The 13,347-nt window shown below is 41.2% G+C and overlaps 2 protein-coding genes across 4 annotated transcripts in view; one reads left to right on the top strand and one right to left on the bottom strand.

Annotated features, from left to right (window-relative positions):
- Window positions 1-377: 377 nt before the first annotated feature.
- On the bottom strand, window positions 378-2,286 carry si:dkey-174n20.1 (uncharacterized protein LOC796174 homolog). 2 transcript variants are annotated; one of them, XM_054773009.1, is made up of 4 exons: window positions 1,947-2,286; window positions 1,498-1,740; window positions 1,124-1,426; window positions 379-1,044 (listed from the first exon to the last, which is right to left on the bottom strand). In XM_054773009.1, the coding sequence occupies exons 1-4, from the start codon at window positions 2,065-2,067 to the stop codon at window positions 785-787; spliced, it is 927 nt and encodes a 308-aa protein (XP_054628984.1). In that variant the 5' UTR covers window positions 2,068-2,286; the 3' UTR covers window positions 379-784. The 2 variants fall into 2 exon arrangements, with proteins under 2 accessions (XP_054628983.1, XP_054628984.1); XM_054773008.1 differs by having other exon boundaries at window positions 378-1,426.
- A 200-nt stretch (window positions 2,287-2,486) lies between these two features.
- kremen1 (kringle containing transmembrane protein 1) overlaps window positions 2,487-13,347 on the top strand; it is a 125,168-nt gene continuing 114,307 nt past the window's right edge. Inside the window, exon 1 of one of the 2 annotated variants that reach the window (XM_054772994.1) lies at window positions 2,487-2,563. The gene's annotated coding sequence lies outside the window, so the exon portion shown is untranslated. The remainder of the gene's footprint in view (window positions 2,564-13,347) is intronic. The other variant, XM_054772993.1, reaches the window with a different exon arrangement.

Here is a 13,347-nt window from a genome sequence, read left to right as displayed (position 1 = left end):
CGGCTTCATTGATTGAAAAACGAAACTTTTTCGTGCATGAAGCTTCTACTTGAGTTGGTAATTTGGCTGCTATATGCGGTCAGATATTGACCAAGGGAGACAAAATGGGTAGCCGCTGGCCGCGTTGGACAGGTGACTGCTATACACAGGGTCTATAACATGTAATTTTTCTGCGGGGGATTTTTCAGTGGCCGCTATAGGCAGGTGGCCGTTCTGTAAAGGTGGCCGCTAATACAGGTTTTACTGTGTGTGTGTGTATATATATATATATATATATATATATATATATATATATATATATATATATATACATACAGTATATATAATGCATGAAGGTTACATACCGTAAATGCATAAAATATATATAATTTATTTAGCTAAAAAGGACATAAATAGCATAAATAGGACATTGGACAAAACTCCTGATTGTAACAGGTTAATTTTTTTAATTAATAATGATTCGGAGTGTATGAGAAAGACAAAATCGAAAACGCATCTCGCTTCAACAACGTGGTCATTTATCAACATGTATATTGTACAACACAGCAGAAACAGAACCAGTGTTGTGATAGCGCTAAGCATTGATAAGCTCATTGTAAACAACAGTACGACAAGTGTAACGCACAATAGCGCATGCAGAGGTAGATGCTGACCACTCATGATACTTCCAAAGCAGCTACTGCCTTCATGTGGAGTTTTTTGTTTTTTTCAGTACATCAAGCGGTTGCCTACAGCCACTGCTGGTAATGCCAATGTTTCAACATTAAAAAAACAGGAAGTTACCTCAGGACAACTTGACCAGTCTCTCGCTGGCCTCCCACAGCTTCTTGGCCACGCCGGCATCCCTGGCAAAAGGACGCAAGGCGGCGGCTCTGCAGTCCACAAAGTAGCCGCCACCGAGTTTGGCCGCGTCGTCCGACACGGCGCAGTGGACGACGGTCTGCGCTCCCGCCTCGCAGGGCACAAAGAACATCCACATGACGAACCGCATCAGCACCCGGAAGAGGATGGAATAGTGACACGTCCATCCGCTCTGCACAAAGCCTGAGTAGGGGAAAAAAAAAAAAGCACCGTGAAGATGGTGACACGTTAGCGTCTGCTGTTGATGATGGCGCGGCCTCACCGGGGTGTACGGCGTAGGACGTGACGCCCTTCCCCTGCGTGAGGCGTCCCAGCTCGTGGCTGAAATAGACGTTGGCCAGCTTGCTGCGGCAGTAGGTGAAGAAGGGCAGCAGGTTGTAGTTGAGGTCCTGGAAGTTGAGTTTCTGGTACTTGTAGCTGGAGCAGGTGAGCGTCACCACCCGGCTGGGGGCGCACTCCTTCAGGCGGGCCAGCAGCAGGCTGGTGAGCAGGAAGTGGCCCAGGTGGTTGACACCGAAGCACATGCTGAAGCCGTCGTCAGTCCAGTCGAGGACGCCGGGCATGGCTGAAGGTACAGGTGGACATCCAGTTTGGACACCTCCTAAGTGATATCATTCAAATCCACACTCCACTCACCTGCGTTATTGACCAGGATGTCAAGCCTCTTCTCCCGCTGGAGGAAAGTCTTGCAGAACTCCCGCACCGAGCACAGGTTGGCCAGGTCCAGCTCCATGTGGACCACCGCCAGACTGTGACTCCTGAACTTGATCTCCCTCACCGCCTCCTCCGCCTTCGCAGGGTCTCGGCAGGCGATGACCACACGGGCGCCCCTCGTGGCCAAGGCCACAGCCGTTTCCTTCCCGACGCCGGAACTTCCTCCTATCGTGGACGGTAAGTTCAAAGGTCACCAGGAGCAGACAATGTTTTTCTTTTGAATTCATTTGTAGAAACCATTATTTTCAAAAGGCCGCACGTCTGCCTCAACTTAAATCCTATATTGTACAAGTAAACATATGAGTCGAGCAGCTTTAAAAACAACACGGCTGCCAGGTCGCTTATCCAGTACCCGGAAGTGCTGTACTTACCTGTGATAAGAACTGTCTTGCCGTCCAGTCGCTTCAGGTCGGTGCAATACCTCCTCTTTTTCATCCATTTCAAAATAAGAAAGGCGACCAAAGACGCGACTATTGTGTAAAGAACGTACATTTTGCTAGCATATAGCGGCTAACATCTGCTAGCCTGTTAACTTGCTAGCTTACTTGTCCGTCAAGAAACAACACGCCATTTTTTTACTGTCAACCATAACACATAAACAGTGTTAGGTTATTGAAATAGCTCCATTTTTTGTCTTTTCGTAAGGTTTTTCATTCATTTTTTTTCCTGCCGTGGATGGATGGCGAGTATTAGAAGGGGCGCATGCGCGGATTCATGCTGCAATGCATCATGGGTAATGCATCAAACGCGCAGTTAATCGACACACATTTTAACTCTGAATAGAAAATGACACCGAAACATCGCATCACAATTCCTAAAACGACAGTTTATTTAGATTAAATTACATTCATGTTTTAATTGTGCTATTGGCTGTACATGTTAACAGGTGGGTGTCAAACATGTCACATTCCGACCTGCTGAGAAAACAAGAAGCTTCCTTCATCCTTCCTCACCTTCATGGTGTTCTTCTCTTGGCTTTTTGGCTCAGGTAATTCACAGAAAACTATTTCCATGACATGACCACATCTATCTATATCCATCGAAAGTAGCTGGCGAGGAAGTCTAATGTAATTAATACTGGTGGCCACTAGATGTCAGTGTTTTCTTCAGAATGTTTCCTCCTTCACGTCACTGGCATACGTGCACAACCGAAAAAACGGCAAAGTTAGCCTTTAAAAATGATGAGGTACTAATTTAATTTTTATTGTTGTGGTTGTAGTTAGCACTGCATCACTGTGAGGTTTGATTTTCGCAGCCAGGATATTAGATGTGTGGATTGGACGACAAAACGGCTGTGTCGCCGTAGACGAGCGTCACGTGGTCTCACTTGTCTCGCGTGTTCAAAACAAATTAATTTTAGTGCAGCGCCAACCGGAGATGATCTCTGTCAACATCACCCCCGGCTATGTAAACGATACAAAGCAACCTCTTAGAGTACACACAAACCTGAAATATCCCCCCCAAAAAATCCTACAAAAATAGGCCCGCCTTGTTAATATTCCACTTAAGTATCAGTTTGACACACTTGAAATAGTATAATAATCATCTAATTAATGGTAGCTGTCATCGCATCAAAATGTGTAACAGTATATAGTAATATTTAATGGTACTACTGCAGGTGTCGCTTGTAAGGGAATTTTGATCATCAATTTTATTCTCACAAAACTGTAAGATTGCGACGATTGTCATGAGATTAAAATATGTCTGAAAATAAGCAATGCTTTGTTTTTGTACTTAGAAAAAATATATTTTGTTGTAAAATACTTTTTTTCTCCGTCCGTAACCATACAACTTGAAAGTGCACATTTTTTCTTGAAAAATATCTGGGTTTTTTGTGACTGCTGTAATTTGATGACTTTTTTGTAAGATGATGGCTTTTTTTTCCATATGATTTGGACTTTTCTTTGCAAATTTTCGATAAAAAAAATTTACTTTTCCATAAGATTATTTTTTGTAAAAGTACCACTTTAAAAAAAAAAATCACTTTTCTGGTAAGGTTATGACTTTTTTTTTATAAAATTAAGACTTTCTTGTGAGATTACGCTCAATTTTTTTTTTAACTCATTCAATCCCATCCATTTTTCAAAATTCAACACTTCCAGTAACGGCCATTTTAGACGATTTTGACTGATCTTTCGAGGCACACAGAATACTGTGTTCTATACTTATATAAATAATTGGACCCTACCTAATTGGACCCTACCAAAAGAAAGATTAGACTCTCGTCTTTCATCAGGAAAAAAAGTTTGTTTCTACCTTTTTCCGTTCTTTAGTAATCAGCAGTAGAACATAGGGAAGTTTCAGGAAAATATCAGTTCCCTACTAAACCAGCTTTTTGTGAAAAGATACATTTCAAGCATAACTTTCACTTGGACACAAATATTTTGCTTTTGTGACAGCTCAAATAAACAATAAATAAACAACTATACCACAACATAAACAGCACAAAAAGGGGTTGTTTTACATCAAAATAGCAATTTATTTACAAATATAACACCATGAACTATGCTAAACTGTGTGTGTGCACGTGTGCATGCGTTAAAATTTCCCTACAATGCGTAACCTTCTACACGCTTCACTCCTCCACGCTCTTCCACTTCCTCCTTGCTGCATGCATAAGATCAATGCCAAGCTCTTTTCCAATGTACTTCTTTTACTATTATTTTTTGTAAAATTACCACTTTTTTCTTTAAAAATATCTTTCCTCTTAAAAAAACAAAGAAAATTTTGGTACGATTAGGCCTTTTTCGCAAGATTACAACTTTTTTGTGAGATTATTCTTTAAAAATTGCAACCGTATTCCTCGACGAAAAGACTTCTTCTCGTAAGATTACAAATTTTGACTTTTCCATAAGATTTAGGACTTGTGCCTTAATAGTCCTTGGTAATAATCAGACCAAAGTATCCAAATGTTTCTATTGAAGGCAAGAATAGTCAGACAGCACGTTTGGTTTTACAGGACAGAGTTTAGTAATAAAATAAACAGCGTGTATGCTCCAGGCACCCAAAGCAGCAGCAGCAGCAGTAGCGGGGTTGACTGAGGAAGCTGAGTGTAATCATCAGTGACGTTCTTATCTGGCAGACCTGCTGCTGCTGCTGCATATTCATAAAGTGCTGCCACAGCGTCTGCATAGAAATGAGCCAGTGTGGATACGAGGGCATTAGAGAAGCACGGTTGACTCGGCTTTGGAAGAACATTTCTGAAATTCCGCTGCCCCCACCACCACCACGACCCAACCCCCGGCCCCCACCCCTGGCCGTGTGTCTTGTGAATGAAGCGTTGGAGATGGAAATATTGTCAAATAGTCCTGGATGATATCAGGCTGGCTTAGCTTACCAAACGCTCAGGGTGATAAGGGTGAAGCTCAGGGTGGAGGTGGAGGTTATGAAAGCAGTGATAGCGATCATGCGTTTGTTTGCTCAACACTGGAGATGGAAAGCACCACACTGGAATGATGATGATGAGTGTGTGTTGGTGTTGTTTACACCTCTTAATCAGTTCCATTGTTGGCTGGACAAACCTACAGAAAAAACTGCATCTTTGCTTTGTTATATGGGTGGAAAAACGATTATTAATATCAACTTTGCTCTTTGCTCTCTTTTTTTGCTCCATTTTGCTATTTTTTTACATTTTGAAAATATTTCAGCTTTCTTCTTAAATAATCTTTGTGAATTTTCTTCTCATAATATTATGACTTTATTCCCATAATATTCTAACCTTTTCTAACATGCGTCTAACATGATATATTCGTCCGTCGATGCGACGAGGACCATCTAATCATCCTTATAGTTTGGCTTGGTGGGTCCGCAGATGGCTACTCAGGCCAATTCGTGCTCTAAATAGTCTATGGCAGTGTGGACGGGGGATACTGCCAGCTGCTACAGGGTTGGCAGACCTTGCCTTCCTGGCCTGCCTACATTTTACAGCCAACGCAGTCCTGGTGGCCTCGCATATTATGGCACCCTTGTGAACAGCTGTTTGCCATGCTCCTCTGTCTTGGGCTGTCTGCTCCCATGTGTCGTGGCTCATGTTAAAAGACTTCAGTGCGGCTTTTAGCGTGTCCTTGTAGCGCTTCTTTTGGCCTCCCTGAGAGCGTCTTCCTTCCTGAAGCTCGCAAAACAGAAGTTTCTTTGGAAGTCGCTTGTCCGACATGCGAGCTACATGTCCTGCCCAGCGGAGCTGAGACTGCATCAAGATGGTGTGAATGCTGGGCAGGTTTGCACGAGTGAGGACCTCGGTATCTGGGATCCTGTCTTGCCACTTGATGTGAAGAAGTTTTTTTCTGAGACAGGTGGTGTGGAAGTGGTTCAGTTTCCTGGCATGACGCTTTATACTGTCCATGTTTCACAGCCATACAGCAAGGTGCTGAGAACCATGGTCCTGTACACCTTGATCTTGGTCATAATCGTGATTCCTCTCCTGTTCCACACGTTTTTGTACAGTCTGCCAAAGGCTGCGCTTGCCTTAGCAAGTCTGGCGTTGACTTCATCGTCGATGACAATGGTTCTGGAGAGTGTGCTGCCGAGGTATGTGAACCTGTCCACCACATTTAGACGTTGTCCGTTTATCGTGATGTTAGGTTCAACGTAAGGCTTTCCTGGAGCTGGTTGATGCAGTACCTCAGTCTTCTTTGTGCTGATGGTAAGGCCGAAGTTGGAGCAGGCCTCAGAAAACTTGTCAACACTGTGCTGCATGTCAACCTCGGTGGCAGCATTAAGGGCACAGTCATCAGCAAACAAGAAGTCATTAATAGTGTCAGTCGATACTTTAGTTTTTGCTTGAACCCTCCTAAGGTTGAAGAGAGAGCCATCAGTTCTGTACCTGATGCCGATACCTATGTTTGCATTGCTGAAGGCATCTGTCAGCATGGCTGAGAAAACGAGGCTGAACAAGGTGGGAGCAAGGACACCTTGTTTCACACTATTAAAATTTGTCAAACTGATAAACCTTCAAACAGCTAAAACTATGCATAAAGCAAAAATTACCTGTTAGCCAAAACACAATTCACTTTTTCTCATCAGATGATGAGAAATATGACCTTAGGGAAAAATTTTACTTAAAACACGCCTGCAAAACACTAAAAATCTCCAACATATCAGTATGTGGGATCTACTTAATGAACGGATTCAGTAAGGAACTCAAACAATGCACTAAAATGAGCCAAAGATTTTCATTGCATAGTATAACTGCTGTTTTACCATGCACATGACAATAAAACTCTCTTGAATCTTGATTTTAAGAAACAGTACAAGCAGTTGATGTTTACAAAATATAAGAAAGAAGAAAGAATCTTGAACCACTGGGAAATACTATGCTGAGCCATATGACACTTACACTTTATGCAATTTGTCCATACAGATTTACGTACCTAAACATCATTGTTATATCTCTTTATTGTTTTCTTGAGTTACAGTATTTATAGATGGCATATGGAACATGTTGAATGGGAAATGAACAAACGAATTAGCAATCGATGTGAAATGTATTAACAATTCTGTAATATATTAGCAATTGATGGGAAACAAAGAGGGGGTAGGATTGAATAAGCGCTGCTTCTTCCTGCTCCTTTTGAACATGTGGAATTATGAATTGTGATGTGTGATGTACACTGAAGTGAAATGAAATGTTCAAATCAATCAATCAATCAATGAACATGAAATAACACCCCTATAGTCACTGTTACACTCCTCATACACAATATAGTAGACATAAGAGAAAATAAGATATATAAAAAATGTTCACTACCCTCTAAATACGTTTTTACCAATATTAGAGCCCTATAAACATGAAATAACACCCTTATAGTCACCGTTACACTTTTAGTACACAATATAGTAGCTAAATATGTACAATGTAGCTAAATATGTAAAAACAGTCTTATCCTAATTGGTAGGCAACACTGATCATCATATAGAGACCACAAAAGGGTTTGTGGCGAGTATCAAAGACCTCAGATTGGAGGCAGAGGAAACTTTGGTGTCTTATGATGTGACTTCACTTTTCACATCTGTCCCCACCTCAGCAGCAGTCTCGGTGGTGAGGAAGAGACTGCTCGAGGACTCAACTCTGCATAGGAGAACAAAACTTAGTGCTGGCCACATCTGCCAGTTATTGGAAATTTGCCTTTACACTACATATTTTCAGTTTAGAGGGAAATTTTACAGACAAATTCATGGTTGTGCTATGGGCTCACCAGTCTCACCCATAGTGGCGAATCTGTACATGGAAGAGATGGAGAAACAGGCTCTCACATCCTTCTCAGGGACAAAACCAAGGCACTGGTTTAGATACGTGGATGACACCTTTGTCATAATCAAAAAACAAGAAATTCAGTCTTTCACAGATCATATCAATGCGGTGGACACCAATATCAAATTTACTCGTGAGGACGCTAAAGAGAACCAACTAGCCTTCTTAGCCTGCAAGGTAATTATAGGAGAGGACAGACAGCTACTTCCAGAGGTCTTTAGAAAGGCCACACACACTGACCAATACCTGCTTTTTGAATCAAACCATCCACTACAACATAAACTAGGGGTTATTAGGACCCTCCAACATAGAGCGGAACAAATACCAACTAGTGCTGAGGGAAAGAAAAAGGAGACACATCATGTCCAGAGAGCGCTCTCAACCTGTGGGTACCCGCGGTGGGCTTTTAACAAATGTCAAAAGAAGAGAGTAGGGAAAGAAACCCAAAAGCCCACAGAAGCAAAAAGGAGAGGAGTGGTAGTCCCTTATGTAGCGGGGGTCTCCGAAAAACTCCAGAGGATCTTATGGCAACACAAAATTCCTACCTATTTCAAACCAGTAAATACCCTGAGACAAAAATGAATGCATCCTAAAGACAAGGCTCCAAACCAAAAACAGAGCAATGTGGTCTATTCCATCCACTGTAAAGATAAGGAATGCAAAGAGCACTACATTGGGGAAACTAAGCAAATGCTCCAAAAAAGGCTTTATCAACATCGCAGGGACAATTCTAGTGGTCCTCAATCAGCAGTACATCTACACCTTAAAGCTACCAATCACTCTTTTCAGGACAGCGATGTAAAGATTTTGGCCAAAGAAAACAGATGGTTTGAAAGAGGAGTAAAGGAAGCTATTTTTGTCAAACAACAGAACCCATCATTGAATCGGAATGGTGGTTTGAGGTTTAATTTGGACCCTGTGTTCAGCAGGTTACTGAGACCAAAACCCACAGCTCTTAGTCTTGCAAATGAGGTGAAGCCAGGGCCGAGCCAGAACAAGAGATGCTAACGAGCCAGTATCAGAGTCGTTCATACCCAACCACAGGGAGCTACACTTCCCTTTTATCGGAGGTGCTAATAGCAGGAGGGGATTATACCACTACTCCGCTCAGGCTTAGTGTAACGAACCAATAGAAAGAGGGTGTTGGCACACCAATTCCGCCCACTCTTGCTGTATTTAAGGCCTAGGCTACCAGCACTTATAAGTTCGCTGACGAAGCTCTTCGGATGAACGTCCGACACCTTCTTCACAGAAGTACAGATGACGTCTCAAGAAGCCTTTCCCACAATGTAGTAGACATAATAAGATATATAACATGTAGAAAAAATGTCCACAACCTTCTAAATACGGTTTGTAACATTATTAGAGCCCTCTAAATATGAAATAACACCCCTGTAGTAACACTCCTATTACACAATATAGTAGACATAATAAGAGAAAATAAGACATAAGATATAGACAAAAATGTTTACGACCTTCCAAATATGGTTTTTAACATTATTAATGCCCTCTAAACATGAAATAACAGTCACCTTTACACTCCTTTTACCCAATATAGTAGACATCACAAGAGAAAATAACACATTTAAGGCGTAAATAAGACTCACGCTCTTGTGTGTTGCTGTAAATGTGTTCTGGTGACACGGACAGGAAGTGACGTTGGGGGTTCAGAGTTGAGTGTTAGCGTGACGTGGGTTACGGCCGCAACGGTAGCTTGTGTGTCTCACCGAACACTACGGTGACATTACTAACACCAAGTGGTCAGGGTAGAATACTACATAACGTCTTTGAATGTGTCCTCTGAATGCCTTATATTTGTATTTGACTTCATTCAGCCATTTTTATGCTTCATTTAGGTAAATAGTAGGTAACATTTGTTTTAAATGTTAAAAACCGCATGATTTATTCGTTCATATACTTTTGAAAACCTGTGAAAGAGTGACGCCTCCAAAGCCGAGGGACGACTGGAATATCTAATAAAGATCTCATTAATCATGAATTCATTTTATTTTTACAACATGAAAAATGAGCTGCGGGCCAAAAAGGTTTCTTGTGTTTAGCCTCATAAAAACGACTTAAGCAAGCCTCGCTAGCCGTGTAGTCCTTCCTACTCGTCAGCCCTCGCATGTGACACTGAACGTCTTCATGGAGAGCGTCAATAAACGTCCAATCAAAGCCTTTTAAATAAAGACTGATAGATGGCAAGATGGAAACGGGAGCCGCTCGTCGTTAGAGGTCTTTCCTGACGCGCGCTTCCTTCCAGTAGCGACCAGAGCCTTTATGTTGTGCCAACAAAGAAAGTCACGCATTCCACCTGCATACTTGATACCCCGGCATGGCCCAGACCTGTAAGTTAAACTCATAAATCCTATTTATGAGCGTATCAAACGGGACGGTGGGATCGCCAGCGCATGCCAGAGAAGTGAGCATGCCATCCTAGCTGTTTAGCTGGCGGGCGTGCAGGCTAATTAAAGGCTTTGCGTGGCTCCTGCCCCTCTGTTTCCACAACTGGGGGGGTGTTCTCACCTGCTCGCAGTGAGCACACCTGTCCTCTTTTGAGGTGCCTAGAGGGTTTGCAGATGTGAAGGAGGTCGGGCCTGGTCGTGACATGTCGCAGCCAACCACACCACCATCGAGGAGGCAAGCCAATGTTATGCATTCTTCAGGTCATGTGATGCGGCTCCCCCTCTGGGTTGTGCTTCGGAATACATGCTAGCGTTCATGACACACAGATACCCTCCAAGTTTTATCATCATTATGCAAATGCTCAGCGACTCATGGACATTTGGCGTTTTGGCGGCCATGTTTTTCAACCAAACGTGCTCAAATTTGACACACGTGTGCTTGTCGGTCCCTTAAAGGTGTGCACCAAATTTAGTGGCGATCCGGTTAAACACTCTAAAGCTACAACAGGTGTTTTGTGCAGCTGTGACTCCGACGTATGGGGTTTAATTACAGCGCCACCATGTGGTGTATTTGTCAGAGAGGTAATGGCACAGGCAACACGGTAGGGGTGCATGTTTTGACGCATTTTCACGCTTCTTTGTGCAGCGAGTACAGGAGTTTGTTTGAAGAAATAAGGACTAGGAATTTGACTTAATTCTTGTAAAATGACTGCTGTTTTTTCCATTTCTGTTTTAAATTTTACTCTCTCCACTTTCTTCTTGTCATTTTTTCTTGTAATTATGACTTTATTCCCATGATATTTTGACTTAATTTTCCTAATATTATAACTTTTTCTGCTACCTATTTTTCCAAAAATTACAACTTTTGTTTGTTGTTTTTTTGGTTTCTCATAATATTAGTTCATCTAATTTTACAACTTAAAATAAAATAATGTCAGTTTTCTTTGAATATTTCACCTTTATGTTACTAAAATGACTTTTTCTTGTTAGATCACAATTTTTTTTCTCTTAACTCATTAAATCCCAGCCGTTTTTCAAAAGACAACCCAGTCAGTGGCGACCATTTTAGACAATTTTCACTGATCTTTCAAGGCACACAGAATATTTTGTTCTATGGCTGTATAAACATGGAACCTGCCAAAAAAAGATTAGACTCCCATCTTTCAAGATTCAAGATTCAAGAGAGTTTTATTGTCATGTGCATAGTAAAACAGCAGTTATACCATGCAATGAAAATCTTATCCTGTTCATTCTCCCAAGAAAAGAAAGAATAAGAACATAAGAAACATAAACACATAAACATAAATACCAATAAATTAAGCAACAACAACAGAAGAGACATTAATACAAGTAAATAATGCAAATAAATAAATAAATAAATAAAGTGCTATGAGTGTGTGCGTGTGTTGCGTGCGGCGTGTGCGAGTGCTTCGTTGAGGAGCCTGATGGCCTGTGGGTAAAAGCTGTTTGCCAGCCTTGTGGTCCTGGACTTCAAACTCCTGTAGCGTCTGCCTGACGGTAGGAGTGTGAATAATGAGTGTTGTGGATGTGTGCTGTCCTTGATGAGGTTGTGTGTTCTTCGTAGGACTCTAGTTTTATAAATGTCTTGCAGTGAGGGGAGGGCTGCCCCAACAATGTTCTGTGAGGTCTTGATCACCCGCTGGAGTGCCTTCCTATCACGTGTTGTACAGTTACCGTACCAAACAGTGATGGAGGCGGTAAGGACACTTTCCATAGTGCATCTGTAGAAGCAACTCAGGATTGTGGTGGGCATGCCAAATTTCCTCAGTCTTCTCAGGATCTTTCATCAGGAAAAAGAATTTTGTTTCTACCTTTTTACATTTTTTACTAATCAGCAGTAGAACATAGGTCAGTTTCAGGAAAAAATCAGCTCCCGACTAAAAGAGGGAGAAAACCAGCTTATTGTGAAAAGATACATTTCAAGCATAACTATCAATTGGACACAAATATTTTACTTTTGTGACAGCTCAAATATCTAACAACTATACCACAACATAAACAACAGAAAAAAGGGGTTGTTTTACATCAAAATACCAATTTCTTTACAAATATAACAACATGAACTATTTACAATTTTCACGTTTGGAACACATACATGCATGGCTGAGATCAAGGGTACCCAAGTGTTACATTTTGGGTTAAAAATTCCAAACTGGTGGAGAGACCTTGGTAATGTTATAAACACAAACTTGAAACATTGCAAAACACACACCCAACATACCAGAGCTGGAGACATCTTCCATTTCCCACAGCAACCCTCCCAAGTTCACTCTTTCTTAAATGTAATGCTCATAACTCGGTGTCCACTTTATGCTGTTATCTCTGCATAGATTGGACTTTTGTTAGAAAAGTAACTTATATTTAAGAGAGTATCATAAAGTAAATAAAAACAAGTGACAAATCTAGATCTTGAGTTAAAGCTCTGAAAATATGGCAAAAAGCAAATGCGGACACCGAGTTATGTACATTACATCTTCCATAGTGGCACACAAACATTCTTGCCATTCTGTAATCTGTGAACACATTACCCCACTACTGTTTTATGTTACAGAGAAAAATACAACACAAATGCAGAAAGTAGTTTTTTCAACTTCAACAACCCAACTTCTATATATTTGCATGAAATGGCACTCATCACAAACTGTAATGTACATAACTCGGTGTCCACTTACATCACTCGAGAAATGAATCTTTTGTAGGTAAATAGAATTGTATAGCAAAATTAAGGTAAATGTAACAAATATGCAACCACAAACTTATATATAGTGCAAATACTATGAACATATTGCGAAAAAACAAATGCAGACACCGGATTATGTACATTACATGGAAAGATTTACCATTCTCAACCACCATACTTTTCTCCGCACATCTTTTCTCTGGGATTCTGGTAACTTCGAACAGATAACACTTACAATTTTCATGCATATTTCTACAGGTTTGAAAAAATAGAAAGCAAAGAAAATAAACTTAAACCTATATATCCACATCTAACCCTGCTGTTATGGTAATTAGTAATTTGTGTTTACGGCGACCTACGAGAGGTCAAAACAACGGCTGTCAAAACGAGCTACACTGCTCGATAAACACAAAATT

This window comes from Dunckerocampus dactyliophorus, chromosome 4 (genome assembly GCF_027744805.1).
Source record: "Dunckerocampus dactyliophorus isolate RoL2022-P2 chromosome 4, RoL_Ddac_1.1, whole genome shotgun sequence".
In the NCBI taxonomy this organism is placed as follows: Eukaryota; Metazoa; Chordata; class Actinopteri; order Syngnathiformes; family Syngnathidae; genus Dunckerocampus; species Dunckerocampus dactyliophorus.
The sequence above is the reverse complement of the archived record's forward strand: the minus strand, read 5'-3'. Positions and strand labels throughout refer to the sequence as shown.

What these genes read in the sequence shown, in the direction of transcription:
- si:dkey-174n20.1 (XM_054773008.1), bottom strand. Translation starts at nt 2,067, where the DNA reads ATGTACGTTCTTTACACAATAGTCGCGTCTTTGGTCGCCTTTCTTATT. An exon ending in CAAGACAGTTCTTATCACAG is followed by an intron (nt 1,741 to 1,946) that starts GTAAGTACAGCA and finishes CGTCCACGATAG; the next exon opens with GAGGAAGTTCCGGCGTCGGG. An exon ending in CATCCTGGTCAATAACGCAG is followed by an intron (nt 1,427 to 1,497) that starts GTGAGTGGAGTG and finishes CTGTACCTTCAG; the next exon opens with CCATGCCCGGCGTCCTCGAC.